Source organism: Palaemon carinicauda, unplaced genomic scaffold, assembly GCF_036898095.1.
Source record: "Palaemon carinicauda isolate YSFRI2023 unplaced genomic scaffold, ASM3689809v2 scaffold811, whole genome shotgun sequence".
Lineage (NCBI taxonomy): Eukaryota > Metazoa > Arthropoda > Malacostraca > Decapoda > Palaemonidae > Palaemon > Palaemon carinicauda.
The window spans coordinates 65,001-80,385 of NW_027172107.1; the positions used below are offsets into that span (position 1 = coordinate 65,001).

Below are 15,385 nucleotides of genomic sequence, written 5' to 3' on the forward strand. Positions count from 1 at the left end.
CTCTCACCCACTCCCACTCACTCCCTCTCCCACTCCCACTCACTCTCACTCTCACTCTCACTCTCACTCTCACTCCCCATCCAACTCTCACTCCCACTCCCACTCTCTCACTCACTCACTCTCACTCCCACTCTCTCTCTCACTCACTCATTCTCACTCCCCCCTCCCACTCTCATTCACTCACTCTCACTCCCCCTCCCACTCTCACTCTCACTCTCACTCCCACTCCCACTCACTCACTCACTCACCTCCCACTCCCACTCTCACTCTCATTCACTCCCACTCACTCCCACTCCCACTCTCCCTCACTCACTCTCACTCCCACTCTCTCTCTCTCTCACTCCCTCTCACTCCCCCTCCCACTCTCACTCTCACTCCCACTCCCACTCTCTCACTCACTCACTCCCTCTCACTCACTCTCACTCTCTCACTCACTCACTCACTTACTCTCACTCACTCTCACTTCCACTCTCTCACTCACTCTCACTCTCACTCACTCACTCTCACTCCTCCCACTCTCACTCCCACTCCCACTCTCTCACTCACTCACTCTCACTCCCACTCTCTCTCTCTCTCTCACTCACTCAATCTCACTCCCCCCTCCCACTCTCACTCCCACTCCCACTCTCACTCCCACTCCCACTCTCTCACTCACTCACTCCCTCTCACTCACTCTCACTCCCACTCCCACTCTCTCACTCACTCACTCACTCTCACTCTCACTCCCACTCTCACTCTCACTCTCTCACTCACTCTCACTATCACTCTCACTCACTCACTCTCACTCCTCCTCCCACTCTCACTCCCACTCTCTCACTCACTCACTCACTCTCACTCCCACTCTCTCTCTCTCTCTCTCACTCACTCACTCTCACTCCCCCTCCCACTCTCACTCCCACTCCCACTCTCTCACTCACTCACTCACTTACTCTCACTCACTCTCACTCCCACTCTCTCACTCACTCTCATTCCTACTCCCACTCTCCCACTCACTCACTCTCACTCCCTCACTCACTCTCACTCACTCTCATTCACTCACTCACTCCTCCTCCCACTCTCACTCCCACTCTCTCACTCACTCACTCTCACTCCCACTCTCTCTCTCTCACTCACATCACTCTCACTCCCCCTCCCACTCTCACTCTCACTCCCACTCCCACTCTCTCACTCACTCACTCCCTCTCACTCACTCTCACTCCCACTCCCACTCTCTCACTCACTCACTCACTTACTCTCACTCACTCTCACTCCCACTCTCTCACTCACTCTCAGCTCTCTCCTCACTCTCACTCCCACTCCCACTCTCTCACTCACTCACTCTCACTCCCACTCTCTCTCTCACTCACTCACTCTCACTCCCCCTCCCACTCTCACTCTCACTCCACTCCAACTCTCTCACTCACTCACTCCCACTCTCACTCTCACTCACTCTCACTCTCACTCTCACTCACTCACTCTCACTCCCACTGTCTCACTCACTCACTCACTCTCACTCCCACTCTATCTCTCACTCACTCACTCTCACTCCCCCTCCCACTCTCACTCCCACTGTCTCACTCACTCACTCACTCTCACTCCCACTCCCACTCCCACTCTCTCACTCACTCCCACTCCCACTCTCACTCACTCACTCACTCACTCTCACTCCCACTCTCACTCTCACTCCCACTCTCTCACTCACTCACTCACTCTCACTCCCACTCACTCTCACTCCCCCTCCCACTCTCACTCCCACTCTCTCACTCACTCCCACTCTCACTCACTCTCTCACTCACTCTCACCCTCACTCTCACTCTCTCACTGACTCACTCACTCTTACTCACTCACTCTCACTCCCACTCCCACTCTCTCACTCACTCACTCTCACTCCCACTCTATCTCTCACTCACTCACTCTCACTCCTTCTCCACTCTCACTCTCACTCCCATTCTCTCACTCACTCACTCACTCTTACTCCCACTCTCTCACACACTCCCACTCACTCCCACTCCCACTCACTCACTCACTCCCCCTCTCACTCCCACTCCCACTCTCTCACTCACTCACTCTCACTCCCACTCACTCACTCACTCACTCTCACTCCCACTCTCACTCTCATTCACTCCCACTCACTCCCACTCTCCCTCACTCACTCACTCTCTCACTCCCACTCTCTCTCTCTCACTCACTCCCTCTCACTCCCCCCTCCCACTCTCACTCTCACTCCCACTCCCACTCTCTCACTCACTCACTCCCTCTCACTCACTCTCACTCCCACTCCCACTCTCTCACTCACTCACTCACTCTCACTCACTCTCACTTTCACTCTCTCACTCACTCTCACTCTCACTCTCACTCACTCACTCTCACTCCTCCTCCCACTCTCACTCCCACTCTCTCACTCACTCACTCTCACTCCCACTCTCTCTCTCTCTCTCACTCACTCACTCTCACTCCCCCTCCCACTCTCACTCTCACTCCCACTCTCACTCCCACTCCCACTCTCTCTCTCTCATTCCTACTCCCACTCTCTCACTCACTCACTCACTCTCACTCACTCTCACTCCCACTCCCTCACTCACTCTCACTCTCACTCTCATTCACTCACTCTCACTCCTCCTCCCACTCTCACTCCCACTCCCACTCTCTCACTCACTCACTCTCACTCCCACTCTCTCTCTCTCTCACTCACTCACTCTCACTCCCCCTCCCACTCTCACTCTCACTCCCACTCCCACTCTCTCACTCACTCACTCCCTCTCACTCACTCACTCCCACTCTCTCACTCACTCACTCACTTACTCTCACTCACTCTCACTCCCACTCTCTCACTCACTCTCACTCTCACTCTCACTCACTCACTCTCACTCCTCCTCCCACTCTCACTCCCACTCCCACTCTCTCACTCACTCACTCTCACTCCCACTCTCTCTCTCACTCACTCACTCTCACTCCCCCTCCCACTCTCACTCTCACTCCCACTCCAACTCTCTCACTCACTCACTCCCACTCTCACTCTCACTCACTCACTCTCACTCCCACTCCCACTCTATCTCTCACTCACTCACTCTCACTCCCCCTCCCACTCCCACTCTCACTCCCACTATCTCACTCACTCACTCACTCTCACTCCCACTCTCTCACTCACTCCCACTCCCACTCTCACTCACTCACTCCCCCTCCCACTCTCACTCCCACTCTCACTCTCACTCCCACTCTCTCACTCACTCACTCACTCTCACTCTCCCTCCCACTCCCACTCTCTCACTCACTCACTCACTCCCACTCTCACTCTCACTCACTCTCTCACTCACTCTCACCCTCACTCTCACTCTCTCACTGACTCACTCACTCTTACTCACTCACTCTCACTCCCACTCCCACTCTCTCACTCACTCACTCTCACTCCCACTCTATCTCTCACTCACTCACTCTCACTCCTTCTCCCACTCTCACTCCCATTCTCTCACTCACTCACTCACTCTCACTCCCACTCTCTCACACACTCCCACTCACTCCCACTCCCACTCTCACTCACTCACGCACTCACTCCCCCTCCCACTCTCACTCCCACTCTCTCACTCACTCACTCTCACTTCCACTCACTCTCACTCACTCCCACTCTCACTCACTCACTCACTCCCTCACTCCCACTCCCACTCTCACTCACTCTTACTCACTCTCACTCCCAAGCTCACTCTCACTCCCACTCTCACTCACTCTCACTCCCACTCCCACTCACTCTCACTCACTCACTCTCACTCTCTCTCACTCCCACTCCCACTCCTACTCACTCCAAATCTCACTCACTCTCTCTCCCACTCCCACTCATGGAAGCAAATAGAAGGAATCACTGAAAACATCATGGAGCTTAAAGTATCAGAAAGAGCAAGCCGAGGTAGATTGATAGTGCCCAAAACTATACCAGGAAAACTAAGGAAGGCGCACAAAGGACATTAATCCACTAGGCACCAGCATCGATAATTGCAGCGACTATTGAATGTGCTGCCAGCTCATCTAAGAAACATATCAGGAGTGATGAGCGTAGATGTGTTTAAGAATAAGCTTGATAAATACCTAAGATGCATCCCAGACCATCCAGGACTGGAAGATGCAAAATACACCGGAAGATGCATTAGCAACTCTCTGGTGGATATACGAGGTGCCTCACACTGAGGGACCTGGGGGAACCCAAACAAAATATAAGGCAATAAGGTAAGGCTCTGTCTCTCTCTCTCTCTCTCTCTCTCTCTCTCTCTCTCTCTCTCTCTCTCTCTCATTCATTTCCTACAGCAAAATAGTTTCACCATCAATCTTGAAAATGTAAACAAAAGTACTGTTTAAGTTAGATCAGCTGTTTTTAGTGAAATCAGCTGTTTTAGTCAAATCAGCTGTTTTAGTAAAATCGGCTGTTTTAGTCAAATCAGCTGTTTTTAGTCAATTCAGCTGTTTTTAGCCAAATCAGCTGATCACTCTTGCAGACGAATCACTAAACGAAAAAGTCTAAATTGATACGGAAATGAATAAGGAAAACTGTATATAAAATGGAATACAAATTGCATACATGGAAGAAATATAATTATATAATATATGAATTACCTTAGATATTTCTACAGAATTGGATTTTTGTATTTGTTACTTCAGTTCGGTTTCTTCTAGAAATTTATATGCTTTTAATTCGACGAAATTATTAAAATAAAGACTAAAATTTGTGGTTGTTTGCTTTATATATATATATATATATATATATATATATATATATATATATATATATATATATATATATATATGGGCACGAGATCAAAATAAACTATAGAGTATTCTACCATGTGAGAAAAAGGAAGGGACGTTGGCAGGACTATATACACACACACATACACAAGTGTTTACTATAAGGTGAAGATCGGTCCATTTCCTGTAGGCCTACTTTTCCAGGGTCTATAGAATACATTTCAGCTATCTCTCGTCCACATGTGTTTGATTTTACAGCTGGGACATTCTCTCTCTCTCTCTCTCTCTCTCTCTCTCTCTCTCTCTCTCTCTCTCTCTCTCTCTCTCGTAAGATACTAGAAACATTTGAAAGCAAACCACACCAGATCCTGTCTCAATTTTACCTCAGATTACCAGAAAACTTTCCTAATTTCCTTAAATTTGAAGCAGTAAAACCGAAATTACCTTATAATCAACATAATTACCTTGAAGCCATGCAAATTGCCTCACACTAAGGTAATTACCTTAAAAGTTTAGACCCTGTTTTGAGCACCAGCGTAGGTCTAGACATTTAACCTCACAACAGATCTCCTTTGAGACATTAAGAGAGTCAATGACATCTTTGAGGAATCAGGATCCAATTGAATCTCTCATTCTTTCAAGGGATTTCAATGGCTCCGGATCCATATCGTTTAACATATACAATTCATGCAGTTTGAGAGAGAGAGAGAGAGAGAGAGAGAGAGAGAGAGAGAGAGAGAGAGAGAGAGAGAGAGAGAGAGAGAGAGTGTCAAGGATAAAATTATATTGCGATTAATATGACACTCGAACTATCTCTATACTTTTGAAATCGTCTCAAAACATTTGAAACTATTGCAATACTTTTGAAACTATCTTAAAACTTTTGAAACTATCTTAAAACTTTTTGAAACTATCTTAAAACTTTTGAAACTATCTTAAAACATTTGAAACTATCTTAAAACTTTTTGAATTTTTGAAACTTTCTTAAAACTTTTGAAACTATCCTAAAACTTTTAAAACTATCTTTAAACTCTGAAACTATCTTAAAACTTTTGGAACTATCTTAAAACTTTCGGAACTATCTTAAAACTTTCAGAACTATCTTAAAACTTTAGGGACTATCTTAAAACTTTTGGGACTATCTTAAAACTTTTGGGACTATCTTAAAACTTTCGGGACTATCTTAAAAATTTTAGAAACTATCTTAAAACTTTTGAAACTATCTCAAAACTTGCGAAACTATCTTAAAACTTTCGGAACTATCTCAAAACTTTTGAAACTATCTCAAAACTTTTGAAACTATCTTAAACCTGTGTATCTTTAAAGTTTGAAACTATTTTTCATCCTAAAACTTTCGAATTATCTTCAAAATTAACAACTACTGTGACTAAATATCCCTAATTAACAGCCTATGTAAAACTCACAGGGACAAGACGGAATCCTGACAAGTCTAAAAGCTAAATTGCGACTTGAAAGAAGCAGTGTGATAGAATAAGGAGAGAGAGAGAGAGAGAGAGAGAGAGAGAGAGAGAGAGAGAGAGAGAGAGAGAACGCTGATAAAAACCCCGTATTTCTTTCAAATCAATTAATGAATGCTGAATAGAAAAATTAAATGAAATGAAGTGACTATAATTACTACTAATTAGGATTTTGTTGACAAATGAACATTTGTTGACGTCTTTTTGTAATATCTGGTCAAATGGGACGAAAAAGCAATGAAATTTCATGAGTAGACACCAGAAAATTCAGTTTTTTCTTTCTGTAATGATAATTTTCTAAAACATTCGTTTACTAATACAACCAATCTTAAATCAATACATCATTTATGATCTCCTACTTCAAAAATCATACAAATGAATGATGAAACCAAGCGAAAATCCTCAAAATAAGACAACAATATAAAAAGAATATATAAAACGAATATAAAAAGAAACATTGAAATTTTTATTGGTCTTCCTGAAGTCGCAAATGGAAATTAATATAATATTAGCAAAATAAACATTATTTCAGGAGTTTCATGATCAAATGAACAGATTTTTGAACGAAACTTTCTGGTAAATACTATACTTGAATATGGTGTTTCATTGTTATTAAATTTTCTCATTTTGCTTCGTTTTGTAAGCTAATCCATCCTTCCTGAGACCTGTAGTTTGAGACTTGTATTTCATTATTAATAGTTTAGATTTAGAGCAGAGGCTGAAGGTAGGGGCAATCTTATGTCTGTATGTAGAACAATCATGGTGGAAGCAGGGAAGCTTATGTTGAGACGGTGGGGAGAGCATTATAATTAATATTTTCTCTATAATGCTAAAGCATAGTCTTTGCTTAGCCTCGCATGTGCCAAATGTAAATGGAACTTCTAAAGCAGTATCAGTGTTATTAAAGGGAATGATGTTGTCAGGAGGAAATCTGGCAACGCTGCTCATCGCCCACTCAAATCATTATTGTTTTTTTTTTTCTTTTCTAGATATAGATATTTCTATTTTGTTCATCATGTGTCATTTATTGTTATTTTCATTATATTATCTATATAACTTTCAACTTTATTATAAAATCCAAATTTTCAAATATATATATTTATTAAATTATAGACTTATCCTCTATAAATCTGATATATTCTAGGTATTATGTCTGTACAAACACACGCACATTTACTATACCAAGATGCTCCTTGCAACGGACCGTAGATGTTAGACCTATCCCATTTCAAAAGACTAATTGCAAGACAAACTAATTATCTTCTTAGATAATTAAGCCAAAATTATTCAAACAAAAGGGAAAACCTACATAGAAAGCATTGGCGTAGGCCTAGTTTTATGTATCAAATTCATTCACTTTATCCTAACGGGAAATAGACGTATTTCGTGTTCGAATGTCTATTATAGGTAGTAGGTTGGCCAGGGCCCCCAGCTACCTGTTGAGATACTACCGCTAGAGTTATAGGGTCTTTGACTGTCCAGACAGTACTACATTGGATCCTCCTCTCTGGTTACAGTTCACTTTCCCTTTGCCTACACATACACCGAATAGTCTGGCCTATTCTTTACAGATTTTCTCCTCTGTCCTCATACACCTGACAACACTGAAATTACCAAACAATTCATCTTTACACAAAGGGGTTAACTACTGCACTGTAATTGTTCAGTGGCTACTTTCCTCTTGGTAAGGGTAGGAGAGACTCTTTAGCTATGGTCTAGGAGAGAGACATTCCAAAATCAAACCATTGCTCTCTAGTCTTGGGTAGTGCCATAGCCTCTGTACCATGGCCTTCCACTGTCTTGAGTCAGGGTTTTCTTGCTTGAGGGTACACCCGGGCACACTATTCTATCTAATTTCTCTTCCATTTGTTTTGTTAAAGTTTTTATACTTTATTTTGGAAATATTTATTTTAATGTTATTGTTCTCAAAGTTTTCTATTTTTCCTTGTTTCCTTTCCTCACTGAGTTATTTTCCCGTTGGAGCTCTTGGGCTTATAGCATCCTGCTTTTACAACTAGGGTTACAGCTTAGGAAATAATAATAATAATAATAATAATAATAATAATAATAATTCTAACTTTGACTTGGCATATGTAGTTATAATTGTGAAGGTTTAACGGTTTTAGGCATCTGTGAATCAAGTTATTTAAGTCATACACTAAAATGAAACAAAAATTCCTAATATAAAGTTTTGATTTACAACTTTAAATCAGAATTTTGAAATCGAACGTTGGGACTCAGAGACGAGAATTCTCTCTCTCTCTCTCTCTCTCTCTCTCTCTCTCTCTCTCTCTCTCTCTCATGAAATAACTTAATTAAGAATCATGATATTATGTAGGCGTTAATTACAGATGTTGCCAAATTTGAAACATGACAGTCTCATGCTTGAAGCCGAGCCTCCACTATAGGCCTAATGCTGAGCTGTGTCCCTTTATGTGAATATCTATTTGTCGATTTTGTTACCTAATGATTTATAAGTATTTTTCAATGAAAGGAAGAATAAATGTAAGGTTAAACCACTGATTTACTCAATATTTGTAGCAGCAGAGACAAAAAGATTCAAAATCATATATAAAATAGAAATATTTTCATTTGAACCTTCAAAATGCTGCTGGATTTGAATATTAGGAACATCAAATATTTTATTATTCTGTCAAAAGTTTCATTCACGTAAACTTTTCACTACTCTCTCTCTCTCTCTCTCTCTCTCTCTCTCTCTCTCTCTCTCTCTCTCTCTCTCTCCACATTTGATTTCAGTGTCATCTCAAAGTTTCATGATCAAACGAATAGAATTTTTAACGAAATTTGCTGGGAAACACTTAATTCAAATTTGGCGTTTCGTTGTAATTAGATTTTCTTATTTTATTTCGTTTTGTAGACTGAAGTTTTAATCCTTACTGAGACACATGAGTGAGGATTTCCTATCTCATTACTAATATTTGTGATTTAGAACAGAGGCCGACGGGGGACGCTACCTTTCTTTAATATGTAGACCAATAATGGTGCGAGCAGGGAGGCTAATCGGATGCACTTTAGTTTAGTGTGCACGATTAAACTTGAAGTTTTATTTGATAGTAAAGGAATCTCTCTCTCTCTCTCTCTCTCTCTCTCTCTCTCTCATGTACACGCTCCAAAATAACTATCCTCTCGTCAAGGGATAGAGAATAAATATCTAGCCTCACCTCCTGACTCGTGCACACTCACAGAGGCCTAATTACTTATCCAGCCTTTTGGCTCCTGTCCCTTACACATCACAACTTTGGGAATGTCACCATTAAAAACGCTTCAGGAAAGACAAATTATATTGAAAAGTTCATAGATTTCTGAGCATGTAAGATGACTCCTCATTAACAACTGCCTGGCCATCTGCCGGACTGGGGTTCCAGACTCGATCAACCTTTATAGTTTCTTGTGGTGTCTGCAACCTCACCATCCTTGCGAGCTAAGGATGGGGTGTTTGAGGGAACCTATAGGTCTACCTGCTGAGTCATCGTGAGCCATTGCCTGGCCCTCCTTGGTCCTAGCTTGGGTGGAGATGAGACTTGGTCGCTGATCATATGTGTATATGGTCAGTCTCTAGGGCATTGTCACTGACCCTTGCTTGTGCCATTCATGAGTAACCTTTAAACACTGAGAGAAAAACTAGGCCTTTATAATTCTAGCATCGTATTTGGGTAAATATAAGTAAAAACAGCTAATCTCTTAAGGAAAGTACAGCCATACTCTCTCTCTCTCTCTCTCTCTCTCTCTCTCTCACTCTCTCTCTCTCTCTCTCTCTCTCTCTCTCTCTCATAACCACAGACCTTTGATTAGACTTCTGTCCTTACCCAAGCACACACACATCTACGCACATACACAATTACGTTTCAAAGAATCAACAGATAGCAGCATTTAAGAACAAAAGAATAGCAGAGAGAGAGAGAGAGAGAGAGAGAGAGAGAGAGAGAGAGAGAGAGATTAAATCCCATATATTCCGTATAATGCTAAAGCATAGTTTCTTGTTAGTCTCACTTGTACCAAATGTAAATGAAACGTCTAATGCAGTTTCAGTGTTGTTAAGGGAAATAAAGGTGTCAGGTGGAAATTTGGCAACGCTGCTCATCGCTCACTCGAATCATTCGTTTTTTTTTAAATATAAATATTTCTATTTTGTTCATAATGTGTTTTATTTATTGCCATTCTCGTTATATTAACAATATTATTTTCTCCTTTATTATGAATTGCAAATTTTCACAAACATACTTAAAATTATAGACCTATTAAGGTTTAGAAAAGCTGAAACATTAGGAATCCTCTGTTGAAGGTATTAGCCTTTCATAAACACACGCACGCACATTTACTGTAGCAAGTTGCTCCTTGTAACGGACCGTAGGTGTTAGTTGCAAGTTTCAATGTCCTCCTTTGAAGGTGATGAGGAGACATTGTCACATAATTCCTCTTCTCTCTATCCCTGGCCCAAAGAAGAACCTCTATGCCTCTCCTATCCCACCCATCCCGAGGAAGGTTAATAGTCGCCCCCCCCCCCCCCAACCCCCAGACCCATCCCAGCCCCTACGTCCCACCCTGTCTCCAACCCTATCCAGCCATCCCTCCCTTCTCCATCTGCCCACCTATAGACAATTTTTTTTTGTTTTTTTCCCTTTTTATCGAGGCATATTTGCAGCGACTCGCAGGGGTTCCTTTTTAGCTCGGGAAATTTCCTAATGGCTGATTAGTCGGAAGCATTTTTGTCTTCAAATGATTACCAAGTAATGTGAATCGAAACTTATTTATTAATCTTTAATTTCTCCCTTAGATATAGGTTTTGTCAATAAATAATGTTAAATAAATAGATATATTATAAAGTATCGTGATGGTAAATCTAAATTTAATAAAAACCCGCCGAAGTCAACGACAGGAGCTTGTTTTCGGATGCACGCTGCAGAATTTTGTTATTTTTCATATATTTCAACACAAATTAAGACAAATTACACTGAGAATAAAGAAAAACGTGTTATTATGAATGTATTTTTAATACCAGAATATACTAAAAACGTGGAATTGATAAAACTAATTATTGGTGAAAATAGCGGTTCGGTTAAAGCAAGACTCATGTAGTGTGGGTCCGGGGTAAAACGACCAAAGAGACCATGAAAGGGAGAGTGTAACTTGGCGGTGAAATTATGAATTCGCTTAGTTGTGGGCGACCAGACCAGTCTCCTACCATCACCAATTTGCAGTGGCCAGCGTGGTGGTGAAAATGGCCACACCCCCAGGCATAAGGACATGTCTGAGGCCGTTGTCCTGCTGTGGACTAGAAACGGCTGCATTTATTGTTATTATATATAGATAGCCTTTCGTTTAATTAAATTCATAAATCAAGTTCAATTTGCCAGTTCTGAGAGAATGAGAGAGAGAGAGAGAGAGAGAGAGAGAGAGAGAGAGAGAGAGAGAGAGAGAGAGAGATTATTTCAAGTTCAAGCAGGAGGTTAAACATTCCTTATTATTATTATTATTGTTGTAAATGAGAAGGTCGCAAATGATTACGGTTCCATATTCACTGTTATTTCAAATGAACTCGGACTAGGGAGCCTCTCTATGTTCTTCATCTGAGTTGAGAGATATTCTCATATTATTTCGGCCAATGGATTACAGTTTTCCTCGGAAATGAACGATAGTTTCATATAGCTTCGCCCTTTGGAATGAGTTAGAGGAATAGTTATGTTGAAAAATGTTGGGAGACTGTGTGAGTGAGTGATTGTTGGAGAAAGACTGAACATTTATGGTTCTGATCGAAACATTGTGAGAAACAACTCAAGGTTTAGTCTGTATTTCCCGTTGTGATAAGACTTTTCCATTTATTTTAGTCTCCTTCAGAGATTTGGAGCAAATGCTCGCGAAGGTATAGTAGACCCACCGAGAAAGATGTCTAGCAATAATTAGCCAAATCTTTAGGAGACTTTAAGACAGAAGGGCGTGATACAACCAACCTCCTCCTCCTCCTAGTGGTGTCCGTGAGCAGCCCAGGCCAGGAGGAAGCAGGTGACATAAAGACGCTATGGGGGAAGATAGTGTTATTGCTCTTCCCTACTTGGGGACTTCTACCAACCAGATACACCTTTTGGTGCTGTTTAGATTTTCTTTCGAAATCCCTTCGTTCAGTTGCATACGTTTATTATTATTATTATTATTATTATTATTATTATTATTGTTGTTATGATTATTATTCTTCTTTAGAATAAATATGTGGCTACAATTTATAGCAACAGAAACCTGGTACTAATTGTAGTTAACTCTCTCTCTCTCTCTCTCCTCTCTCTCTCTCTCTCTCTCTCTCTCTCTCTCATATCCACAAACCGCTTAGATTTCCATCCTTATACCCCCACACACATCCACACACGGCCACATCCACATTTCATTTATACTCAAGTCAACAGGTAGCGCTATTTAAGAACAACAGAATAGTAGACTAAGAGTATATATATATATATGAGAGAGAGAGAGAGAGAGAGAGAGAGAGAGAGAGAGAGAGAGAGAGAGAGAGAGAGAGAGATTACATTCCTTTCTACCCTATGATGATGAAGGTAGTATTTATTTAGCCTCACTTGTTGCCAAATGTAAATTGAAGGTTCTCTAGCCAATATTAGTAAGGGAAATAATGTAGTCAGGAGAAAATTTGGCACCGCCGCTCATCAGGCACTCGAATCATGGAGTGTTTGAAATATAAATTCTAATCCTTGCCCTGAATTTATTATTTGTTGATATTTTCAACATGTTTCCGACCTTATTTTCTCCATTATTAACAAAACTACAATGTTCAAATATATTTCTATTAAAAGAGACCTATTGATATGCAGTAGATCGAAGCTACTCATGAATTATAATCGACCTTAAAGATGAAGGAATAGAGAAGAAAATCATTCTACTGTCACATACGCCCTTCTGGCTTTGAAAGAAATGCTCACCGTTATCATAAGAAAGGGCTTCTCTCTCTCTCTCTCTCTCTCTCTCTCTCTCTCTCTCTCCTCTCTCTCTCTCTCTCTCTCTTTCTGCATATATATACATGCACACACTACTCAATGTTTCGGTTAATATAACAAGACGAAGTGTCCGACCAATCTCTAGAAGAATCCCAAACTGAGATTTCCCGCCTTTATTTCCCGCCCCCCCTCCCGCTTAAGTCAATTGGCCTTGACTTCCACTTAATTGATAACGGCTTTGTGTGATGAATATTATAAAAAAAAAAAAATGTAATTCTTGAATCATATAAGATTATAAGTAATAAGTGTAATTAATGTGTAATAATTCCTGGTTATTTGCATAAGAAAGGAGTGATTTGATAACTATTTGTGTCAAATTGAAGTCGAAATCGAAATGGTAGTTTGGAGTGATTGTGCTTCTAAAGAGGAGGAGGAGAAGAGTCCTTCTTGCCTAAGACGTCTTTTCATCTTGCTCAAGGAATAAAAGTTCTTAATATCTTTTAAGTAACAATAATGACTCCATCCATATCATCAATTTATTATTAGTAGTATTATCATCAGTAGTAGTAGTAGTAGTAGTAGTTGTTGTTATGGTAGCGGTAATAGTAGTGGTGATACTAGTAGTTATAATAGTAGTAATGGTAGTAGTGATACTTGTTGTTATGGTAGTGGTAATAGTAGTGATACTAGCAGTTATGATAGCAGTAGTTATAGTAGTATTTATAGTAGTGGTGATACTAGTAGTTATAGTAGTGGTAATAGTAGTATTGATATTAGTAGTTATACTAGTAGTTATACTAGTATTGGTAAAAGTAATAATAATAGTAGTTATAGTAATAGTGATACTAGTAGTGATAATGGTAGTTATACTAGTAGTTATACTAGTAGTCATAGTAGTAGTGATACTAGTAGTTATAGTAGTAGTGATACAAGTAGTTATAGTAGTAGTTAAAATAGTAGTGATACAAGTAATTATAGTAATAGTGATAGTAGTAGATATACTAGTAGTGATACTAGTAATAATAAAAGTAGTTTTACTAGTAGTGATAGTAGTAGTTATACTAGTAGTAATACTAGTTGTTATAGTAGTAGTGATATAAGTAGTTATAGGAGTAGTTATACTAGTAGTGATAGCAGTAGTGATACTAGTAGTTATATTAGTAGTAGTACTAGTTGTTATACTGGTAGTGATACTAGTAGTTATGATAGTAGTGATACTAGTAGTTATGACAGTAGTAGTTATGGTAGTAGTGATACTATTAGTTATGATAGTAGTAGGGATACTAGTTGTTATACTAGTAGTGACAGTAGTAGTGATAGTAGTAGTTATGGTAGTAGTGATACCAGCAGTTATAATAGAAGAAATACTAGTATTTATAGTAGCAGTGATACTAGTAGACTCTGATTAATACTAAACAAGAATCTAAGGAACTTGCAAAGAGAGAGAGAGAGAGAGAGAGAGAGAGAGAGAGAGAGAGAGAGAGAGAGAGAGAGAGAGAGAGAGAGAGATAAGGGAAATGGAAAAGAGAGATTTTGTTTCATGATTAATCAAGTGCAATGTACGTAGATGCTTCGAAGTAACTATCCTCACCAAAGGATAGAGGATAAGTATCTAGCCTCAGCTGACTCGTGCACACTCACAGAGGCTTAATTACTATCCAGCCTTTTCTCACCTGTCCCTAAAGCGGGGTTTACACGGCCGAGCAGCTCGTCGAGCCCGGTTGTCGAACCTACTTGTAGAACGGCTCGAAGAGCTTTCAGACAGTACATCGAGCCTCAGTGTGCCTCGTGCTAAAACAACGTCAACATGTCTCTCGACCAGGACAATTTGATAGCCATTGCTTTAACAGTGGCACTAAGAAGGAAAAAAAAGATCAAAAGAGAGAAATTTTCATATACCAACTTGCTGGTTGCTTTAAAATTAGAGCCTGATGACTGGCGCAATTATTTGCGTATGGATGAAGACACGTACATTGATCTACCGAATCGTGTCAGCCCTTTCATTACTATGAGGAAGGCCATAACTCCACATGAAAGACTGAGTGTCCGCTATTCCTTTGTTTCTGGCTACTTTATTGGAATAGTCTTTTGATTTAACTTTCCATAAAGCTGGATGAGCTCGATATGCATGTATGAAATCAAGTACGACTTCCTTCTCATTCTTGCTTTCATTAATGGCAGCCATTATTCATTTCTTTGATGATGTTTCCTCTAGCAGGTTTGAATAACAACTGAGGT

General features: G+C 40.5%; 1 protein-coding gene across 1 annotated transcript in view; it reads left to right on the plus strand.

Annotated features, from left to right (window-relative positions):
• LOC137637527 (uncharacterized) overlaps positions 1–14,552 on the plus strand; it is a 16,946-nt gene extending 2,394 nt beyond the window's left edge. The window contains exon 2 of the mRNA XM_068369690.1: positions 14,126–14,552. Within this exon, the coding sequence (XP_068225791.1) occupies positions 14,126–14,552 (427 nt within the window). The remainder of the gene's footprint in view (positions 1–14,125) is intronic.
• The last annotated feature ends 833 nt before the right edge of the window (positions 14,553–15,385 follow it).